Genomic DNA, 24,882 nt, shown 5'->3' on the forward strand with positions numbered 1-24,882 from the left:
ATTTGCTAGGCAGAATGCGTTAACAGAAAAAAAAAATTGATTGCAAAATTATAAGTGCCTATTTTTGGTAATTCTAGATTTAATCAAAAATTTCAGAAAAATCTTGTTTAAATAATAATATTAAGCATGTTAAGCCAGCTTTCTGGTGGATTGTGGTGTTATTAGGCGTTGTGCTGCTGATTTATCCAGGAGATAAGATAATGATTGTGTATGTTATTAGAAATGTAAAAGGGTTGACTTCAGGTTTAAGGCTGAAGAATCCACATGCAAATCATTAAGAAAGACATTGTTTATATCTATCTAATTATCCATTTGGCTGTGTTTTTTCTCAGTTGTCGCCTGAACCCAAATAAAATAACTGATGTTATTATGAAATGAAAGACAATAATTTATCATTGTTATCTTTGTATCTGTGTACTTGCATAAATGGAAGAAATTCTTGCATCCATATCCATGCCTCACCTTAAAAGGAAAGAAAAAGATAATAGTGCCTGAATATCTTGCATTCAGGGGCCATGTGTGCAACTTCTCTCACTGGTACCTGCCCTAAACTTGTGTTAATAGGTCAGTAAACAGGTGACCAGAGGTGTTCTAAATGGCTAGATTTACTTGTAAATCAAACAAGTTGGACTTTTCTTTTGGCTAGAGTGCCCACAACAACATTGTATTTTACCTTACAGATCCACTTTCAACTTATAGTTTTTTTTTCTTATTTTTTGTAAAGGAACTATTTTCCGTGTGTTGTTGATATCCATGGTTTCTAATTCTTTTGCCATTGCTTCTCTCCATTTAGGAAATTTAACTGCCTAATGATAGTACGTGGCTCATTAGACACTGATTATCTAGTTGACAATTTTTCACAGGAAAAAAAGTTGTATGTTAAATGTGAAGACTTTAGGTTAGGAATGGAATCTTGATACTCACTTAGATAGATATGATGGAAGATTGGTTTGTTTAGATGATCTTCTTGTAATATCATCCTAAACTAACTTAAGAGGTACTACTTACAATGTGATACAAATCACTTCTGCATTTAAGATTTCATTCACAAGTCATACAAAATTCAATTAATTCACCTTAGGATTAAAGATGCTTATGTACTTTTAATTTATTTTTAAAAGTTTAGTGTTTTTTATGTACAAGTCCATGATGTTAGTCATGTACATTGCTTAACAATTTTGATTAATATCGATACATTAATTGTTTATTTCTTGTATATAAGATGAAATGTGGCATAAATTTTTTTACCTTTGTAAGTCGCTGGCTAGGTATAATTTCAAATTTGAAAGAGGCAGCTAGCTTCTAATATAAATTATAGTTTTATTACATTACTTATGAATTGGTATCAAATAAGGTAATCCAAGATCTAATGAGTATAGTTAAGTTGGAAATATAAGAAGGCTCTTTCTTCCTACGGTCTATAATTTTAAAATAACCATTTTATCCTTCGTAAAAGTAATTTTTGAATTATTTGTTCTAGAAATATTTTAAAACAAGTTGCTTGGAATACATTACCTTTCAGAAACAAAATGTCTAGAATATATGTAATATCTTCTAAATTGAGTTTTTCGGCCTCAACTTTCCAAAACACAAAATATGCTCAGTTTTATTTTTTTATTTTTTCCAAAATGTATTCTCTCTCTTCTTCCTCATAAGTGGTAATGGCGTGGAGTAGTTAAATAAAGTATTTTAATCATTTTCTATTAGTATGGGGTTCAGTTGGTAATAATGGGGCTGCTGAAAGCCCATAGAAAAGAATAACCCAAAATTCAACAGGCCCGAATCATTTAATGGCCCAAAGTAAGCAGTTTAGTGGGAGCCCAAAAGGCTGGGTGCTGGGAAAACTATCTTTGATAGCTGGCACACTGGCACCAACTATTTCGAATGAGGGTAACACATTACGCTTCCAAAAATTCATTTATAAGGGGATAAACCTTATCAACAATTTTCATTTGGCATCCCACGTGTTCACAAAACTTTCCGACATCATGAGATGAAACACTTGTAAATAGATAATTGGAGTTTATGCTTCAGCTAGAGCTCTCTTAGAATGTTACAGTCCCTTCCATTCATCACTGAAATTGCACTCCAATGACACTTTGCATCGCCTTCCATAGCCATAGTTTTATGGATAATCTAGTACAACCTTTTCACCATCTCAATCCTTATTATGTTCAGAACTCACAAACCCACATGCAACCCAGAAGCCATTCACCCACCTCAGTTTCTCTCGGAATGTCAGAACCCCAGCTGGTTTCTTCTCCTCAATTTTCCTCACCGAAATTCTCTCCATTCTTTCACCCTTTGGATAACTTGGGTGAGTTGAAGACTTTGAATTCTGTGAGGGAATTGCATGCCCAGATGGTCAAAATGCCCAAAAGAGGGAGTTCAGTCACAATGGATGGAAGGATGATGAAAAACTACTTGGAGTTTGGAGACTTTGTGTCAGCGACAAAGGTTTTCTTTGTGGGTTTTTCAAGGAATTACCTTTTATGGAATTCTTTTCTGGAGGAGTTTGCCAGTTTTGGAGGTGACTCACATGAGATTCTGGAGGTGTTCAAGGAATTGCATAATAAAGGAGTAGAATTTGACAGCAAAGCTCTCACTGTTGTTCTGAAAATTTGTTTGTCTTTGATGGAGTTGTGGCTTGGGATGGAAGTTCATGCTTGTTTGGTTAAGAGAGGCTTCCATGTTGATGTACACTTGAGTTGTGCATTGATCAATCTCTATGAGAAGTGCTTGGGAATAGATAGGGCAAACCAAGTGTTTGATGAGACACCACTTCAAGAAGATTTCTTGTGGAATACAATTGTTATGGCAAACTTGAGGAGTGAGAGGTGGGAGAAGGCCTTAGAACTGTTCCGTCGAATGCAATCTGCTTCTGCCCAAGCCACTGATGGCATCATGGTCAAACTGCTGCAAGCATGTGGAAAGTTGAGAGCTCTCAACGAAGGGAAGCAGCTTCATGGGTATGTTATAAAATTTGGAAGATTGTCAAATACTTCAATTTGCAATTCTGTAGTTAGCATGTACTCTAGGAACAATAGACTTGACCTAGCTAGAGCAGTTTTTGATTCAATGGAGGATCATAACCTGGCCTCTTGGAACTCAATAATTTCGAGTTATGCAGTCAATGGCCGTTTGAATGGTGCGTGGGATATCCTCCAAAAAATGCAGTCTTCCAGCTTCATACCAGACATTATAACTTGGAATTCTATTTTGTCTGGCCATCTTCTTCAAGGATCATATGAAATGGTTCTCACCAGTTTCCGGAATCTGCAAAAGGCCAATTTCAAGCCAGATTCATGTTCAATAACTAGTGCTCTGCAAGCAGTTATTGAATTGGGTTGCTTTAATCTTGGGAAAGAAATCCATGGCTACATAATGAGAAGTAACCTTGACTATGATGCCTATGTTTGTACTTCTTTAGTGGATATGTATATTAAGAATATTTCCTTAGATAAAGCTGAAGTAGTCTTTCATCATTCAAAGAACAAAAATATCTGTGCTTGGAATTCATTGATATCAGGTTACACCTACAAGGGCTTGTTTAACAATGCGGAAAATCTATTGACCCAGATGCAGGGAGAAGGAATAAAACCAGATTTGGTGACATGGAATAGTTTGATTTCAGGTTATTCAATGTGGGGCCACAGTGAGGAAGCTCTGGCCTTGATGAATAGGATCAAGAGTTTAGGATTAACCCCTAATGTGGTGTCCTGGACTGCTATGATATCAGGGTGCTGTCAGAATGAGAATTACATGGATGCCCTGCAGTTTTTCATCCAAATGCAAGAAGAAAATGTAAAACCTAACTCCACAACCATTTGCAGCTTACTCCGAGCATGTGCGGGACCATCACTGTTGAAGAAAGGTGAAGAGATACACTGCTTTTGCATGAGACATGGGTTTGTGGATGACATATATGTAGCCACAGCCCTTATTGACATGTATAGTAAGGGAGGAAAATTAAGAGTAGCCCATGAGGTTTTCAGGAAAATAAAGGAGAAAACACTACCATGTTGGAATTGCATGATGATGGGATATGCTACTTATGGCCGTGGTGAAGAGGTATTCACTCTTTTTGACAGCATGTGCAAAACAGGTATCATACCTGATGCTATAACCTTCACCATTCTTCTATCTGCCTGCAAGAATTCAGGTTTAGTCATGGAAGGGTGGAAGCACTTTGACAGCATGAAGACATACTACAATATTACTCCAACAATTGAGCACTACTCTTGCATGGTAGATCTTCTTGGAAAAGCTGGCTTTCTTGATGAAGCTTTGGACTTCATCCACGCCATGCCTCAAAAGGCAGATGCAAGTATTTGGGGTGCTCTTCTTTCAGCCTGCAGAATTCACAAAGACCTTAAGATAGCAGAGATTGCAGCAAGGAATCTTTTCAGGTTGGAGCCATATAACTCTGGTAACTATGTTCTGATGATGAACATATATTCCAGTTTTGACAGATGGGGAGACGTGGAGCGTCTTAAAGACTCAATGACTTCCATGGGGGTGAAAATTCCAAATGTTTGGAGTTGGACACAAGTTGGACAAAATATTCATGTGTTCTCCACAGAAGGGGAACCACATCCAGAAGAAGGAGAAATATATTTTGAGTTATATCAGTTAGTTTCTGAGATAAGAAAGCTGGGATATGTACCTGATACACATTGTGTACTTCAGAACATTGATGAGAAGGAGAAGGAAAAGGTTTTGCTCAGTCACACAGAGAAGTTGGCAATGACTTATGGACTGATTAAAACTAGCGATGGATCTCCCATCAGGGTAGTGAAGAACACAAGAATTTGCCAAGACTGTCACACAGCAGCAAAGTACATTTCTCTGGCTCGGAACCGCGAGATTTTCCTCAGAGACGGTGGCCGTTTCCACCATTTCATGAATGGAGAATGCTCATGCCATGATCGTTGGTAACAAGATACAAGATCAGAAGCATGAAGCATTTTCTTCTCTAGCTATTGTGGTCTTGTATATCAACACAGGGAGTGTGTTCATGAGGGAACTTTATGCTAAATTAACGAATGACAAAGTTTCTTAGGAACCATTGAATACCCTTTATTAAAGTTGCAATCTTCACCTGAAATAGTTTATCTTTTTTGCAAGCCACCGTATGAAAAGAGTTTGAAGAATGGATAGAACACGCAATGCGGTGAAAAATAGCATGCAAGGTGCTGAAGAGTGGTATGTTGATTGATTCTGGAGCCTTGTGTACTTCAAAAATTTATAGTACTACCAGGTTTCACCATTTGCAAGAGTAGCATCAGTTGGCTTCATTAGCATATGAAAAAGTAAAGTCGAAATTGTTTATGAAATATATTATTCAAATTCAAGCAACTAGCAATCCAGCATGAGAAAAAAAATCATATATTACATAGAAATCTTGTCCATGGCTGTTACATCATTTTACTTCACATCCTCTTCTCCATATTTCACGTAAAGTTCGATGTCAGAAACACTATCTTATTAGCGTGCACCAGTAACTAATATATATGCAGGAAATTTCAGAGCAGATTATGGCATAAATTATTCAGAGTCGCTCAAGTTTGCAAGTGATGTACATAGTCACTGAAAATTGAGTGCAGAATCAAGTTTGAGTTGTGTGTATAACCAAACAAATGTAATTTTCAACAAATTTCAGTTGATAATAAAAAAAATATTTTGAAAAATCTTAATATAATTTCTTGTGGAGTGATAAGAAAAAACAAGGAGCAAAAGTAGAGATAAAATATGACATATGTGATAAAGAAAAGGAAGAGATAAAAAAGTCAAGAAGAAAATGAAATAGAATGAAATGGAATAAAAAGGGATATATATTGATCATTGTGAAACATGCAAATGACTTTTTTTTTTTTTAATTATTGTAATTGCTAACTCAAAGTAACATCACATACATATACATAATATGTATTTATATTTGTATTCAAAAGTGTTTATCATCAAATCATTCGCGATTTTAACTCCTAAAATTATGCAGCAGGTCGTGGGACAAGTAAACACTTGATTATACAAACTTAAGCTTTTTAATTTAACTCTTAAAATAAAGAAAAATGTGTACTTTTGACTTCAAAATTACTAAAATATGTAATTTTGAAGTTGTTAGTATAATTTTATTAAAGTCATTTTAAATTGAGACAATTTCAATTAAAATTAAAAAAAGAATACAAAGAATTAAAGTGTATTAAGCTTTTATATTATAATCAACTAAAGTTGTAACTAAAGTTGTATCAATCTAGTATGATTTCGGTTTATATAATAATATATTAAAATTGAACCAAGCATATAATAAATTGAAGTCGTACCAAATTGAAATGATTTTAAAATTATATCTTGTGATAAATATGAAGTTAAAATTATACTTTTTTTTTTCCCGAAGATGGACACCATACATATACATCACACATAATACATATATCTTTCCTTCTTATATTTAATTTTGTATCCACAAATTTTGTCATCAAGCCATTCAATTAGAAGTCATAAATATAATGCAAAAGGAGAGAAAAAGAAAGGGAAAATGAACTCTTGATGGCTAATGGACCGACAGAACACTTTCCTCAATAAAGTTGCATGTGCTTGTGAAGCTTAATGCAAATCATAGACTCTCACTGGTTTAAATGTTTCCATCCACTGAATCACCACCTCACAAACTCATATACACGTTTCGTTATCTATGTAAACTTCTTTTTTCTTTGAGGAATCTTTGTTAACCTCATTACCCCTTTTTTTCTATATTTGTAGTTGGGAATACATAGTCAATGAAGGAAAATATATAGGTATAGCAGGTAACCATGGATTAATGCTTCTGCAAACTACTTGTATGACCATTTAATGTGCAGAATTTGTCTCTTGGCTCAGTACAACACCCTGTATTCTATAACTGGTTATGTAATTGACAACTACATGCTCTCACCTTGGCCACTAAAACCTCATCAATTATGCAATCTACTACTTCACCAACATTAACAATGACTTCACCATTAAAATACCTTCCTTGATACCTCCACCACCTTCCCTACTCAACAGAAAACATCTAAACTATTGATTGTTTGTGTCTTACCTCAACGTCAAGGTTCAGCCACAACACTTCTAAACTTGATTCAGTTAAACTTCACAGCGTATTTAATGCAATCTTATCTCATGATGAAAATGACATTCATAAATAATTGTACCAACAGAACTTCATTTCCTTGCAAATTCAACCCTTTTCTCCACAATCTTTAGTCCTTTTTATGTGTCCTATTTGCTCAAGTAAGATTATAGAAGCTACAGGGTCTAACTATTGCTTTAAACCCTTTTTCTTATAAATAACATATCTTTCTCTCCCCCATAAAGTTCAAATTTTAAGTTGAATTGGAAAGCAAACACTTGCAACGAATAAACAGTATTCTTTGAAGTTCCTCAAAGCAAGGTGCATGTACTAAAAGTTCCTAAAAGTGTGTCTTAGAAGGTCCTCAAAGTAAGTGCATGAAGTTTGAAATTCCTCAAAGTAAGATACACGATACCGACAGAGAGCAAGATGCAAAAAAAACTTGATTGATTGTGAAAACAGAGAACTAAACAGGGAGAAGGTGGAAGAAATAACTTGAAAAACTACACTACTTGGAAGAAAATAACACTATTTGGAATTCTCTTGCACCAGCACATAAAACTGGCAAAAGTTGCAACTAAACATGAAATTGAAAGAGTGCAGAAACTGGTTTTGTCTCGACAAAAATATTTACAGACAACTGTAGTAACAAACCACCATTCACAAAATCCAGGAAGAAAAGAGCAGGAAAAAAACCTTCCCCAACCATCTCCATATGAGGCTCAGAATCTCATCTTACAAAACTTGTGGGGGATGGTAGGGGAATTGTATCCATGATACAGAGGTAAAAAACTTCCAAAACTTCTGGGAACATGGTAGGAACACTCCAACCAGTGTTCACACTGGAACTAGGATCAGAGAGCAATGGATCATGAAACCAACTTCATTCTCCCCCAGACATGCTTAATGGTTGATGGGATCGGTTCGGCCTTGAACTGCCATTCTCTCTGAGACATCAGCAAGAGAGCTTAGGTTACACCTGATCAAAGCCTCCACAAAGTAGCAAGTTTCATCCTTGGTGTTTCCATCAGGCACATCCACCACAAATGATTCAATCACCATTGTTCCAGGTCTTCCCTCAATCACCTCTGGATGCACTGTTATTATGGAAGAATAGTTCTGCAAATTCCACAAACACATCATTGTTACCATATGAATCTCTTAGTGACACCATAACAACACAGAAATGAAGTGACAAACTTCTTAGTTAAGTTGTGCAAACCATCAGAAGAGGAGAGAAAAATAAATGACACAAGAATTTAACATGATTCGGTATACAAAGTGTATACCTATGATCATGACTACACTACGAAGTATTTTATTTCCATGTGTATTTCAGGCTTTACATAGAGTTGCTTATATAGCAAAATAGAGAAAAACATCTCACAATAATAAACTTACATAGAGTCGCTTATGTAGCAAAATAGAGAAAAACATCTCACAATAATAAACGAGATGAGACTAAATCAAACTCCATAATCCTGCCACACACCATCCAAACTCAAACAAATAGTGGCATTTCATCTTGGTAACTAAGAATTGCTTTCTTCTCAGGGACTGAAACTGGTGGTCACAATTACCATAGTGAAATATTTCTTATGACTAAAGTAAGAGGGAAAGGATTAGAAATTATAGAATAAACAGATTAAAAACACAGAACAGACAGGAGACTCTGGAAAAAGAAATTAAGGAACAACCTAATAGATTAAGGAAGAAAAAAGGATCATACCCTCAGCCTGTGGTCACCTCCAACAATTCTGATGCCAAGGATGTGCTCCTCATCATCAAGTTGTTCCAACCTCTCAGTACTTGTTGTGGCAGGAAGGCCAGATTTCACATTCACTTCTCTAACACTTCCAATGCCAAGGTCTCCTTGCATGATGCATCTGCTAACAAATGGTTTATACTTCTGGGGTTGATCAAATCTTCTAACCAGCGACCACACCTGGGAAGGGAAACAACTGGTGTTTATATTTCAGAAAATAGTTTTTTTCCTATACATGCCATCATCACATATACTTATTTCTTTAATTTCATGACACTGAAACTTCACCGAAAGTCCATAAAAAGAACAAAATTGGTTGATAATCTGGTAAAAGTTAAGAACTTTACACATTACTCGATGTATGAAAACAAGTCTGCAATAAAACAAACAATTAAAGGGCATTATGTCATCTCTAACGGGCAAAGATCTCTCATCACATGCAGAGTAAAATGCACCCCATCCAAAATTTTCAAGTTTCCTTCTTTTTCCAGTTATTGACCAGAAGGATTGATTCGCAAAACTTGACAAACAAAATCACAGACACAAAAAGAAAAACCTTCAAATAGGTTACTGTGTTTTTTTATCTTCAGAAACAACTGTGACAGGAAAACCTCAAACGGCACCTCCTAATAAAATGATGATTACCCTTCTCCCAAAAGGCTTATCCAAAACACAAGGTTTCAAAAAAGCCGCAATTTCAGCTTTCAGCCTCAGTGTGATGGCTTTTGGAGTCACTACAACCGCATTGTGACTGAAATTGCGGCTGACACTGCAGTAGTGTCAAGGTTTTTGGAGTTACTGTATTCTCCTGTCACAGCATCAAGATTTTTTAATTCACAACAACTGCATCACCATTACAATTTCAGCAGCAGAAAAAATATTTGTCTGCAATTTTTCACAGCAACAAGGAAGGTGACAAAGCAGCAGCACCAGCAGCCACAGTTTTGAGATGAAAAATCCAAGTACTGTAAATCTTGAGAAACAAATCCACACACAGAAAACATCATCTTCAAAAACTAAACATGATAGGAAAAACTCAATCAAGATCAGATTTGAGGAAGATTTACCCTTCCCCCAAAACTGATTTTACAACAAAAATATAAGGTTTTAAAAACACTACAGTTTTGGCCACATCTCCACCGCAATTGTGACTAACACCGCAGCATCAAGGATTTTGGAGTTATTGCAACCACATGCAACTACAGTGATGGCACCGCATCAAGATTTTTGAGACATGGCAACCACATGCAACTATAATCCCACTCTATGCCACAGATTCTTGAAATCATCGCAACCCCATCACCCAATGCAATTGCTGCAGCATTGGTCATATTTTTCACAATTTTTCACAACTGCAAAAATGGTGACAAAGCTGCACTGTTTTCAAAATCTTGTCAAAAAACCAAACAAAAAACTCATCTAGTGAGGTGAAAAATCCAACTTATTGAAGACTTGAATAACAAATGCACAAACACAAAAAATAGTCAATTAGGTGAGTGTGAGAGATAAATCTCAAGGGAAACATCTTGTTAAAAATGAAAAATACCCTTCCCAAAAACTGATTTCATAACCAAAACTCATGATTTTGAAAAAACTTCAGTTTTGCCTGCAACTTCAAAGCTGTTATTTTTTGGAGTCACTGCATGGCAGTAACTGCAATTGCAGTGAAAACTGCAGTGTCAAGATTTGTGGAGTCACTGCATGCAACTGCATCACAACTGCAATTGCCGATGATCATCGCCACAGCTATTGCGATCACATGCAACTAGGACTGCAATTTAAAATCTTGTCAAAACCCAACAGAAAAACCAGCATCTTCATCAAAGGTGAAAAATCCAACTTTGACAACATCTGCAGAACTCAAAATCTAGAACAGCCAGTAAACCACCCATCTTCAAGAAAAAAGACAAAAAACAAAAGAGAAATGCCATGGTAAACACACCCAGATAAGTATACAAAATTAGAAACTCAAAGGAAACACCCCAGAACAAGCACAGCCTCACAGATCTCCAAAAAATGAAAAGGAAAAAGAAAAAGGAAAGAAATTCATGACACCCCCATCAAGCAAATCAGACCCACCAACCAAAGACACTGAATTTAGAACACAAACGGTGGAACATGGAACATGGAACAAGGTAAGGTGGAAAAGGCAAACTAACAAGGTGAACAGGGGCTTTGATGTGTTTAACAAGAGCAGAAGTGCACTGGTTTTCCCTTGGTTCATGTTTGTGATGCCTCCTTATGTACTGTGCCTCAAGAGCACTGCGAGAGTCACCGTTCATCATCTTCTTCTCTTTCTATCTCTCTAAACTCACTCAACTTCTTTCTCTCTCTAGTTTCTCTCTCGATGCTTGTTGTTTGTGTTTCTTTCTCTCTCACCCTTTTGGCTATAACATAGGGCAGAGGCAACAAGTGGGGTGGGGAGAGATAAGCCTGAGCTTAGGCTGTACAGAGAGATAGAGAGAGAGAAGAGTTGGTGTAAAAAAGTGTCAACCTTAGCTTAGCTTGGCAGTACATCAAAAATCCATGAATCCACCGACAATGTTTTATTATATTGTTTTTCTTCAACAATGCTTAGCATACATCAATATCAAAAACATTAAGCATATTATGAGTGGGTCTTATTACTTTATTTATCTCATGTTCTTCAACACTCTCTTCCTCTTTACCCTTATTATTACCCCTTTATACTATTCAAAGAAAAAAAACAAACCTTGTACACATAGGAAACATAAACCGTTAATACCATGTTTCACTGATCATTTTCTTACTGTAAAAAAACATGTTTTCTAACCTAATTTTTATTATACTAAAAACTACAAGAGATGAGAAGGAAGATCATTAAAGAAGCTGCGAAACTGATTAAACAAAGAAATGAGATAAAGGGTATTTCATTAAGAAGGTATTTATTTGGAAAGGTTAAGTTTTTTAATTATATTTAGGAAAATTAGTACTTTGATGTTAACCAAGGTACAATTCAAAGCAGTGAGATCAATGTTTTGATGCATTGTACAATAATATAATAATGGAGAGTGGTTAATATTTATATATAATATGATAATCGATGTGAATGATAGGGCTAATGAAGTACTTTGTTGTATATATGCTTTGATTGGTTAAAAAACTCGAGGAAAAGAAGCGAAAGTACAGGTGCAGACAAGTCACCAATTGTATGAGTTCTTTCTTTCGAGTCGCAACCAATCTTAGCTTTCTATTTTGGATGAGTTAAAGTCAAACGACACAGTCGATTGACTTAACTTTCACAAAAATTTTGAAACTCGACAATGGTTAAAATTTCAAAGCATTTCTATTGGATTAACTCGAATGGATCTTGAAGAATAGAATAACCAACCCAAAATTATACTTTCTAATGTTTTTTTAAGAAAGATTAATGAAATTGTTTAGTAAAATAGTAGATTTTATTTATTTTATTAACATTTAATTTGAATCATCACCATTCTATAATTTTTTAAATTCATTTTCAAAACATAACTATTTCATGAAAACAAATTTAAATACTTTTTATTTTATTTTTGGAACACTTTATTTATTTTTAAAATTAATATATATTTATTTTTGAAAACCTAATTTTATTAATTTTGATAAGAATTCTTTTATTTATCATTATCATAAAATATATATTTATTTTTATTATAATTAATATTATATTCATCCTTATTATTATTATCTCTCTCACAAAAAAAACACACACACATATATATATATATATATATATATATATATATATATATATATATTTAACTTTATTATAATGAAAAAATAAATTTCTTTATTTTGGAATTAAAACTTAGAATACAAAATATTTTTGAAAGCATAAAATCACTATATGAAAACTATTATTTAAAATTTATAAATTAAAAACTTGTAATTAAGAACTATATTGCATGTACTACTAATATTTAGGTGTATTACAGGTTAAGTACACACCGGGAGAGAGAATAAATACATAAAAACAAAATAATGTCACCGCTGGAATAAAAAAAGTATAAAAAATATTTTTAACAATTATAAAATTCAGATAAAAAAACTGTTCAAAAGAACAAAAATTTATGTAAAAATATTACTTTTTCATATTAAGTTGTGTCTTAAAATAAATTTCTTGCAATCAATATTTTTATTTTTTATTATAATAAAAATAAAATATTAAATTAGTAATTTATTTTTCATTTTTAAATATATATATATATATATATATTAAAAATATGTTTTTATTTGCTTTTCTAAACACATCTTTTATTATATATATTTTACTTATTATTTCTCTTACTCTGGAAAATATATATATATATATATATATATATATATATATTGTTTTGTATTAAAATTTTATCATCATTTAATTAACAAATTATATTGTAAACACTTCTTTTCATTTTAATTTTTGTTTGTCTTTTTCTATTCCTATATTTATTACCTAATCTTTGACTTTTTATTATCTAACAAAGTTACCCATAAAATTATAATAACAACTAATAAAAATTTAAAAAAAATTATAATTACTTTTTATGTATATTTATTGAAAGATTACTCTTTATTTTAATAAAAGTTTAAAATACTTTTATTATATAATTATATAGTAAACTAATAAAAAAATTTAAGGTTATTTAATACCTTTCACATAACTTTTCTTAATATTTTCAATTAACTTTATTGTAGTAAGTAATTTTATAATTTATTTATTATTTATACGCGTAATATAATAGTAATATAAAAAACAAGCTATTAGAGAGAAATCCAAGCCAGTAATTTGTATTTAATATATACAAAATAAATATATCATTTATAAATAAATAAAACTTAATGTCATTATGTTAAATGTAATGATGAAATATATTTTTAATTTTTAAATAAATTATATTGTAATGTGAAATTGAATTTTGTTTTATCTCAAATTTTGATAGCGTTTAGTCTTCAAATTATAAAAGTGAATAAATATAGTCTTCATCATTATTTGGCATTAAGAATTTGTTGACTAGTTAAAGGTATTATCATAACATCGTTTAAAATGTAAACAAATCCTTAACATCATTTGATGACGAAAACTACATTCATTCATTTCTAAAAATTGTATAATACTCCTAAATATTTATTAACACAAACCTTATACCAAGCTATATGGCTTCAAAGCTTCTATACTCCATTCATAAAATATACTTTACCCTTCATTCTAGGTCTATCGGAAGAGGTTGCTCTCTTTTTGGATGTGTTAGATCATTGTTCTATAGGTCATTGTTTGAGTTTCCACTAAATTAAAATAAATACAAATCATAATATATATATATATATATATATATATATATATATATATATATATATTTGGGAATCACACAATAGAAGAATAATTTCTTCAAGTGAGAGTACACCCACAAATAAGAGAAAAAATATAAATAAAAACATACAATAAATTTAATGTAGTTTGACACTTTAAAGTCTACATCCACAAATACTCAACAAAAAGTGTTATTATGCAACATGCAATTTCTTGGTAAAAGTTGCATACCTTCACAACTACAAGTTTTTTTCGTGCATTTTTTTATGGACAAACTGCAAACATTAATGGAAAAATCACTACAAGAAATTGTGTATTACTAACGACAATATATGTCGATAAATAGTAACTTTCGACGAATTTTCGATGGGCAAATTTTTGTCAATAACTTACTTGTCTGTATAGTTTACTGACAGACGCATGATCCATCATTAAAGCGAAGGTGACCTTTACTGACGGATCGCATCATCGATAAGTTCGTCAGTAAAAGTCTTATTTATATGCTTACCACACAACGGTAATAGACCTGCATTATAAACCACAAACAAACCTGCCAATTACAAGTCATTTGATTCATTTATTCTAGCAAATATATCCAACGTAATATTCAACTCCAACATTATAGCAACATAATTTACACATTATATGCTCTAAAACGCATTATCTAATATTAAAAGAAGGTTAAAAATCTGATTTGATATAATATCATATTTGCACACATTACAACAACATAATTTACAAACAAAGAAGATTAAAAAGAAAAAAAGAAAGTTCAAAAGAAGGCTACATACCAAAAAACAACAAAAAATAGTTAAGGTTGAGTCAAAGCAATTGCAACTGAAAAGAGCCTAATAGCAATACCTGCAAAAAAAAGAGTTAAGGTTACAGTAGAATAGAATAGAATAAATGGTAAAATATGAAAATTGTGCTAATCTAATTATTTGAACTACTAAACCACTATCTAGACAAGTTTTGAATGTTAAAAGAAAGATAAAAATCAAGTCAAAATTCAAAATGAACAAGAAAATTAAAATTTGACTAATTACAAATTAAAACTAACATTAGTGCTAACACTATGTTACAATGACTAGAAATTAATACCTAAGCTACCTAAACAACAAACTCTTGTTCTAAACATATTCTAGATGATAAAAGAGTGTCAATAAGTAGGCTAACAACTATCAATAACAAGATCTGCAAAAATTCACATAATAGAACCTAAGAATGTATGCTAAACTAACAAAAACTAGAAACTTCACTAAATATGAGAATAAAATTGTAATGCAAGTATCTAAGCAAGTTTTAAATGCTAAAGGACTATAAAAAATTGAACAACCTACTAAAATTCACTAGGGAATCAAAATATGCCTATGTGACTAAAATTTAGAACACTAAAATTAGTATAATTGAACTAGAAACTACAACTACGGGTGTTATCTACTTGAAATATTATGTAACGGAAAAGTATTTATTCACACAACCTTAAAATCATCAAATTAGACTAACTATACTCATATCATAATTTCCCACTACTTTTTTACTCATATCATCAAACTAGACTAATTATACTCTCTCTTTTTTCAACTTATTAACTTTGATTGATACAAGGTCATAAATTAATTTTGGTTTAGAAGAAAGGAAGCATTAACCTACGTGGGATCATACTTATCTGACATGTCCATGGTGTATGGTGGTAGAACAACTTCACTCCCATCTCAAGTCCTCACCTTCCACTCCTCTACTAAATGGAATGAGCACTTTGATGCCTGCAAAAAAACTAAGAAACTGGTTTGTTCAGAAACTATCTTTTGGTTAATTAGTGTATCATATTGAAGTGGTGAAATGTTTTGCTTTACTTTTCACCCCAAAACTATAAAGGTTTTACTCAGATGATTTTTTATTGATACAGATGGTTGTTGATTTCACTGCTTCATGGTGTAGACCTTGCATACTCATGTACCTAGTTATCCAAGCGTTTATTGCCACATTCTGAGATGTTGATTTTGTGAAGATTGATCTGGAGGATTTAATGGTATGATCACTTAGTCCTTTTCACTTTAATTCATTAGGTCCGAATTTCAAAGATCATACATTACATAAAGTCTATTATGGGTAAAATGTGATAGTTTTTGATAAAAAATTGTCTAAGTATACATATTTATATAGTTGGTAAATTTCATCTCTCGTTATGATAATGTTTCATAAAAAATGATGAAACTAAGTAATTAAAATAATCTATCCAAGGTCAATTCTAATCAAAAGCTTACTCTTATTATGGTAACTGATTTTGATTGTGAAAACATGGGGTAGCAAAACTTTTCCAAGTACAAAGAATGCCTAATTTCATGCTAATTAAGTAAGGAAAATGGTTGGTAAAGTGGTGGGAGTAAAAAAAGAGGAGCTTGAGCAACACAGAAAATGAAATGTGTGATTATGCACAAAACTAAAAAGAGCAAGTTCACTTCAACATATACTTTTACAAGATCTTCTTGCTATGCACAATCTTTCATAGTCACAACCAGAGAATATTGAGTATCATTGTTTAATGTTCACATCACAATTTAATACAGGAACCTATTTGCAATTAGAAGTGTCTCGGTGTTGGTTTTAAGCCATGAATGAAAAAGAACACAAAAGACAAACACAATTCAAATCAATTTGTCAAACCAATTGTACTCTAAATCAATTAAAGTATAGCAGCAGCGCAGACATGCAACCACATATAAAGAGGCAAGCTCAACCAAACCCACAACAATGAAATCACAACTTACCTCAATTGTCGGTGTGGCAGTGAAGGCGGAAGGGCCCCTCGACGGTCGGTGCGGCAAAAACCACGACAATGTCCCTTAATGACTCGACGGTAAGCTCCCCCTACCCACGAAGAAGAATACATCACAAACAGGAACACTCAAGCGTCACGAATAGGGACACTCAGGCCACGAACCTCCGGTGGGCAGTAGAGATGGACAATATTTGTCAATAAATTCACCGCGACATTCATTGGTAATTAACCATTATCGACAGATCTAAATCCGTCAAGAAAATGCTGTCGATAATTAGCATTTTTCCTATAGTGAATGACCTTTGACGACTTCAAATAAAGCCAGTTATCAAAGCACCATTATTAAAAATAAAATAACAACGGTTAATTGCAAATTTGTCATTGTTTTGCAAATGTTGGACAAATAATGACAATTGAGGGTAACAACTATTGTCGTTGTTGAAAATAACAACGATTAAGAGCAGAACCGTTGTTGTTTGACCATTTAATTTTCACTTTTCCATGGCATTCACATTTTGTGCCCTAGTTTTACACTGCTTCCTTGTAGCTACCTGCCACTTACCCTTGGTGTTGTTTAGTTATTTGTCGTTGAAGACATTCGTTGTCGTCATTCTTTGTCTCTGCCAGCGTCAAGCCTCTGTCACCGCAAGTCACTCCCACCATTAAGACAACCATTCAAGAGTCAAGTTCTTGCTAGGTTCGCATACATCTTCTCCTCCGTCGCTTGTATCGTTTGCTACCACCTTCCACACCTTTGCCACTGTCATTTGCAGGTCACTCCCTTTGTTAAAACAATTATTCAAGAGTGTAGTTGGGCTCTCTTGCCTGGCTCGCGTATGTCTTTCCTTCTCATCATTCACGACCACCTTCCTCACCTCTGTTGTCGGCGTTCGCGACCACCCTATTAAGGGGCAGTCCTTCATTGTGACATATCTTCTATTTTTAAAAAATTTAATATATATTTTATATATTTGGCATTCCAAAAGATTTTATACATCTATTTAAAGATTTTAACGTCCCTAAAATATTTTTTAAAAATCTGCCACTAACCTTGTTCATCGTCGTTATGGTTCTATTGGCCAACATTCCCCCCCCCCCCCCCCACCCCCACCTCTCGTTCGCTACTTTTCCTCCTCAAGGTTAATAAGGGTTTAAACCCTTTTTGTGCAATTTGTGAACCTTCTAGTGCAAATAATTTGGACAAAATTGTAAATTTTTCAGTAACACACAACTTATCCAAGTCTCTCAAATATACGAGAGATCTATCGAATTGTGATGACAACTCCAACAACAACCTTTTACTTTTTTAATGTGTAAAACTTTAGTGAATATCCACTTAATATATATATATATATATATATATATATATATGGACATAAATTTATTATTATTTATTGCAATTCAAAATTTTGAATGTAAACATATTTACAATCTTTTTTCTAAGTAATCAAAACAATATGTACAGTAAAAAAGAAATTTTCTATAAAGTTTTCTACTATAATCTAAAAGATTATCTCTCATTTGCATCATTATTATTTCATGTGTTAAAGAAGAATTATCACAACTACAAAAATAACACACAAACATGGATAAAAAATATCTTTTAAAATTATTGTTTACCTCACACAGATGAAAAATAAATTAACTAAATGTATGGAAATTAACCTTGAGTACTTAATCAAACACTATAAATAAGAGTGTATTAGTACTCGAAAGTTTGATTACCTTTTGAAGATAAAATAATTGAAAAAACATCCAATAGTATAGATATCGAATGAGATGATGACATATAACTAATTATTGAAATTGGGTGTGACCACTGTATATCCACTTGGGTGTGCAATAAATGCAATACATTATCTTGGAATAAGTTAATTTAAAGTCCATATTTTACTTTTTAAGAAAAAGGCATGAACAGATAAAAGTGGGCTAATTTTAATGAGATTCACATTATTTGTAATTTTTGAGAATGGTTTGGTTTTGTCAGCATGTTTTGGGCACTGTTTAATATTCACGCATGTTTCTTCATGGTATATCCTGCAGCATCTTTCTTTCCCAAACATGTGTGGGCGAGATGTGTCCTTTCACAAAAAGACAAACTTGTACCAATCAATCTTTTTTTCTTAAATCTTTTTCATGGCATCTCTTAGAACATTTTAGAAGGAAAAAGATATATCATAGCTAAATATGTTCACTTTCAATTAACTAAATACCATAACACTTATATAACTAATCATATATATTGTCAAATTTTAGATTTTAATTGTGTTAGATTGACTTCCGACACCATCCTACACACACACACACACACACACATATATATATATATATATATATATATATATATATATATATTTAAACTTTTAAATTATAATATTTAAATATTTTAGAAAGAGATGTTTCAATTTTTATTAAATATAAATTTCAAATTTCACTATGAGATAATCTTCAGCTCAATAAAACTTTTGATCTATTTGTAACGATAATTTAATATTTTTTCACTATTTTTTATACTTAATATATAGTTTCTTATTTTTTAAAAAGTATAAATGTAATATAAAAATTAATATAATGGCAAGAACAATCATCACATTGAAGTTTTGTCTATGTTTTGTCCTGAAAAGGGGCTTCAAAGAATATAGAAAAGAATGAATATTTAAACCGTGTTTGATCTCGACTTTTAAACGATGTGAGATGTATTAGGTGTACCAAAACATTATTATTATTATGTTATTAAAAGTTTAATAAAGAGAATTATTAATTAAAAGAATGTATTTTAAATTATTTAATGTACTTTATGTTATTTTATACAAATCATATTACTACTAGAAATTTTCATATTACATGAAATTTTTCTTACAAATTTGTTAAAAAAATTTGCAAGACTTTTTTCTGTAATTTTTTTTAAAAGTTTTAATTGGCAGGTAATTCCTTTTTGGATAATTATTTCCTACAAAATTATAAAATTTATAACTATTTTCTACAAAATTTGTTGCGAAAAGTGTTTATACAGAATATTTTGCAAAAAAATTAACAGCAATTTCTTGTAATTTTTTTTCACAATAAAATTTATAAGTATTTTTTACGAAAAAAATTGTTAAAATAAAATTGACAGAAAATATAAATATTTTTAGTAGTGTATAGTATATTTAACCTTTAATCTTTTAAATGCAGTCATGTTATTATATTGTAGAGAAAACACTTTCTTCTTATTATATATCACAGTGTATTTGAAAGTGAAATTTCAATTTGTTATTTTAGGTAAAGTTGAAATTAAAACAATATTTCAGTAATTAGCTTTTGATAAGACTCCCAGTCAACATTCCAAAACATTTAATTGAAATTGTATCTATTTTCCACCATATTTATCTTTCTAACAAAAATCTTAGACTGAACATTTGACTCAAATCTTGTACCTTCCAACTACAAAATTATATCCAATTCAGTGTTAGGGAAAAGGACCATCCGTGTGATAAAAAAAGAAAGAAAAAAAAAAGGAACAATGGTGATAGTTGAAGTTAGAATATTGAAAAACCTTTTTCTTTCTCAGATTATTCATTTCACAGCCATTTCAGTGTTATATTCTTTGCATGCATATTAAATAATGTTCATCCATAAATAGTAGTTCTCTTACCAATTCAGTTCAAAAGAAAAAGTGAGAAGAATTTCAATATAATATTTCATGTTTTCTTGTTTCATATTCCATAAAGCACAAAGCCCTACATAAAATTGCTACGTTTCGATCAAATATAGGATAAGAAACCACCAAGAGTACAAGCATGTCGTATTTTATAAAGCCACGTATTATGGAACCATGAACTTTAATTTTGCTCACAAATTTTTTAAGTTAGGTTCATTTATTAATTTGCAGAACCCACCGACCAAGACTTTGAAATTAATTATTTTATTCTTTTCTTCTATTTTTGCTAAAATGAGATGACCTTTTTTATCAGTCACTTGGGGGGACAACTTTTGTTCAAACCCTAGCTATTGGAACAAGTGGAGAGAACACGACAAACTTAGGATAAAAAATAATAATATGAATATATGAATATGGTACGCACTTCAATGTCGTACTCAACTGTTTTTCTCATTTTATATATATATATATATATATATATATATATATATATATATATATATATATATATATATATATATATATATATATATATATATATATGGAACTATTTTAGAATCAAAGTTTATCTTATTATCTAGTATATTAGAATAATGGTTTAATTGTAGGGTTAATTTTTTTTTTCAAGGTTAAACAACTATAAATATACTAGTTTAAACTTATTGTGTAAATGGACTCTTTTAAATATTTTAATATTATTTAACTTTATCACACTTATACATAGTGATGCAATCATTTAAGCATTTTTTATTAATACAAGGAATAAAATATGTATGACACAAAAGATATGTGAATCCAAATATAAGTTTAATAGTTGTACAATATAGTACAGAGTGGTTATGGAATATTATATAAACATACAGTAAAGTCTCTTAAGACAAAATAGAATTAATTCATACATCGTGTTAGTAAAATTCATTAGACACGTCCAAAAATTAATTAAAGAAGACGAAGTTGACACTTAGATGATTCCACTCGACTCAATAGAATCAAAATTAAATGAACATAGAATTTACAAATTATATATATATATATATATATATATATATATATATATATAAAAGAAAAATCATACATAATATTAATTAATAATTAACTTGTTGTTACTGTTCCCTAAGATCTTTAAAATAATGAGAGCACTTGCCATTTAGAACTTCTATAAACAACACAGGTACAGGTAGATTCTCTCACGTTTGAAATGTCATTTAATATATATATATATATATATATATATATATATATATATATATATATATATATATATATATATATATATTTGCATTTCATTTAATAAATTTTACTCATGATTACTTTGATAAAGTTTAACTAACAATCAAATTTAGTAAATGGTGTTTTGTTGTTTCTTTCATATACATATCACACATAGATAATGAAAACTTTACTGGTATTGGTTTTATCATGTTCTATAAGACATGTACACAATTTTTTTCTTTATTTGGTTTACTTTGTTATGTTGGATTTGAAATTACCCTTTATTTTTTCGGTAAATTTTAAAATATATTTAAGATAGTTTGTTTTCAAACGTGGTATAAATATAATAAAATTATATATATATATATATATATATATATATATATATATAATTTATAAAAAATAATATAATATAATAGAAAAGATAAAATATAATTAATGAAAACTTAATAAAATATTTATTTTTTATTTTAATACAATAAATATTTATAATATATTTAATGTACAATACATCATTCACAATTTTTTTTTTCAAAACTTTTTATTCATCTCTTCAAATTTCTTAAACAGCATCATAATTCTATCTTTATTCTGTTAAATTGATCCACTCAGTTTCACACATGCTCTCCAATTATAATATAATTTTCATAATTGATATATATTTAATGAAATTTTCTCTCTTATTTAATTACTTAATTGAAGAAGACTTTTATTTTCAAAATTAGTACTCAAAAGAACGGTTAGCCACAGAAATATTAATCAATAAATTTTTTTCAAAACATCTTTTATGGTGAGTTAAGATAAACATGATTTGAAAAAAGTTAAGTAAACAAAATTAATGAAACTGTTGAAAAAAGTATTGGTTTGCTATTATAGAGAGTTAAATTTATAGGAAGTAGGTTTGAATTGTATGTTGATGAGCTTTCCATAGAATACTATATTAAAAAAAATGATATTGTTGGACTTATAACATTTGGTTGATATGCTAAAAGTATTTGATTATATTAGTTATAAGTAAATGGTAATATCATCATCTTCTTCTTATCTCTTATTTGAACTGTTAGAGTTTTTATTTTGTTCTTTAGTATGTTTATCTTATCATTAACAAGTAATAATTCAAAAAGAATTGAATTTTCTTACATTTTTTTAATTTTGTTTATTTTTTTTATTTAAGTCAACTCCTTTAAATTATGTGGAAACTAGAGCAAGTTATGAAATAAAAACCATTTATTATGTACGCCTATATCTACCCAATTCATAAAAATTGTAGGCAAAACACAATCAAATTTAAATAAGATGGATTGATCAATTTACCTAACTCTAGTTACCAGCTAGCATTATTCTATAAAATTGTTTTTTAATCTGTAAAAATTTCTTGAGGGTTTCCCAACTAAATCAAATGCCTGTATAATTTACTTCACTTATATTCATGGTATTGATCCAGTTCATAAATAATACCTTCTCGTTTAGTATATTAAAATACATTTATTCATATTTTTATGATTTTTAAATTTAAATTTTAAAAAGTATATGAGTAGAGATGTACAAATGCCTATGATTACAAAAAATTAAAATCATTAATATAATAAAATGATTTTTCATTTCCACCTAGATTAACATACTCTACTACCTTGTATAAAATACCCATATAACTAAATATAAATCATTTTCACCTAGATAAGTTATTATAAATTATAAAATTATATAGTTAAAGTAGTTAAATATATTTTTATCCATTGATTTTAAGTAAAAATTTGAATTACTCTATCTTTAAAGTTTTGGATTAATTCAGTCCAACATTTTAAAAAATTGTAAATTTAGTCATTTTAACTAAATTTTGTTAAATTTATTTAACATTTCAAACGCGTTTTATGATAGAATTTGAGTTTTTCAACTAATATTGAAATAAAAATGTGTCAAACGGTATAAATAACTCAAATTCTATCATGAAACACGTTTGAAACGTCAAATAAACTTAACAAAATTTTGTTAAAATGACTAAATTCAGACATTTCTGAAGTTAGAGAACTAAAGTGGATCAAAATTTCGAAGATGGACTAATTTTAATTTTCACCGAAAGGTAAAAAACCAAAAATATATTAAACACAAAATAAAATCCATCAAATTTTACCCTTTAAAAAAAAAAACTGATAACAAATTTACATTAACTTTCATCTTCATGTATTTTCCATACAAATTAATGTATATATGGTATTTAGATTTATATGTGTGTGTGTTTCATTTAAAATTTTACCCTTTATTTGGAGATGCTACCCTATGGGAAAGCATTAACTTTTGATCGAAAGAATGAGTCGTAGGGATGAAGAGTCACGTGAAGGTGCCTTATTCTTGTGAGAACAATGACCAAGATGTAGAGGAAAACTAAAGTGCAAGGACACCATAGATTCTTTTGTGGCACCAATGCAAACATTTGTAGCTGGGCAAGGTCCAATAATGTGTGGTTAGTAGGTGCTTCTTAGGGTTCCGAAGCTACATGCAGAGGACCATGTTGTCTTTGTCTCAGTGGGTTACAAGATATTTCAGTCATGTTCAATGTTCCAATCCCATTTCCTATCTCCTAAGAAAGCTTTTTTTTTTTTTCAGTTCCACAATGTTAAAGTGATAAAGTCAATAATAGCATTTCAGGAAATATTTTAAGGTAGTCACTAAAGATAGGTATAATAAATGGTGGGTCCTAAACCTAACATCACCTCCTACAAAAGGACGGCTAAGAATCTGCCTAACCTAAAAACATGTAGGTTAAGATTAACTTAACCAAATAGCATGTGAATCTAGCAACAATTAAGTTGGTTGATCATAAATTTTGGTACTTTAAATTAAGTTGAGTATTAAATTCTTTTATCATTTTAAATAAGGTTGTATTTTTTTAATCAATATAAAATTGATATTACTATAAAACTAGCGAACACACAGACGTGGTAGTGTTTTTATGTTCGCATTTTCTTAATTTTCATAAAAATTTGAGTTAAGATGAATAAGAAATATATAATTAAATGTAAAATTTGAAAAAAAAAATGTATACAGAAGAAATTTTAAACATAACGGTTAAAGACAAAAGAGG

The 24,882-nt window shown here is 30.6% G+C and overlaps 2 protein-coding genes and 1 pseudogene across 2 annotated transcripts; 2 read left to right on the forward strand and 1 right to left on the reverse strand.

Moving 5' to 3' along the window:
* The first annotated feature begins 1,860 nt into the window (after positions 1-1,860).
* LOC114167362 (pentatricopeptide repeat-containing protein At4g01030, mitochondrial) lies at positions 1,861-5,107 on the forward strand. Its single transcript, XM_028052434.1, has one exon. The coding sequence runs from the start codon at positions 2,092-2,094 to the stop codon at positions 4,936-4,938; it is 2,847 nt and encodes a 948-aa protein (XP_027908235.1). The 5' UTR covers positions 1,861-2,091; the 3' UTR covers positions 4,939-5,107.
* A 2,434-nt stretch (positions 5,108-7,541) lies between these two features.
* On the reverse strand, positions 7,542-11,368 carry LOC114167363 (abscisic acid receptor PYL9-like). Its single transcript, XM_028052436.1, has 3 exons — positions 11,036-11,368; positions 8,841-9,056; positions 7,542-8,230 (listed from the first exon to the last, which is right to left on the reverse strand). The coding sequence occupies exons 1-3, from the start codon at positions 11,159-11,161 to the stop codon at positions 8,015-8,017; spliced, it is 558 nt and encodes a 185-aa protein (XP_027908237.1). The 5' UTR covers positions 11,162-11,368; the 3' UTR covers positions 7,542-8,014.
* A 4,472-nt stretch (positions 11,369-15,840) lies between these two features.
* Positions 15,841-16,588, forward strand: LOC114165623 (annotated as a pseudogene).
* Positions 16,589-24,882: the final 8,294 nt, after the last annotated feature.

This window comes from Vigna unguiculata, chromosome 10 (assembly GCF_004118075.2).
Source record: "Vigna unguiculata cultivar IT97K-499-35 chromosome 10, ASM411807v1, whole genome shotgun sequence".
NCBI classification, from domain to species: Eukaryota; Viridiplantae; Streptophyta; class Magnoliopsida; order Fabales; family Fabaceae; genus Vigna; species Vigna unguiculata.

What these genes read in the sequence shown, in the direction of transcription:
- LOC114167362 (XM_028052434.1), top strand. Translation starts at nt 2,092, where the DNA reads ATGACACTTTGCATCGCCTTCCATAGCCATAGTTTTATGGATAATCTA.
- LOC114167363 (XM_028052436.1), bottom strand. Translation starts at nt 11,161, where the DNA reads ATGATGAACGGTGACTCTCGCAGTGCTCTTGAGGCACAGTACATAAGG. An exon ending in TCAAAGCCCCTGTTCACCTT is followed by an intron (nt 9,057 to 11,035) that starts GTTAGTTTGCCT and finishes TTCCCTTCCCAG; the next exon opens with GTGTGGTCGCTGGTTAGAAG. An exon ending in GAGGTGACCACAGGCTGAGG is followed by an intron (nt 8,231 to 8,840) that starts GTATGATCCTTT and finishes TGGAATTTGCAG; the next exon opens with AACTATTCTTCCATAATAAC.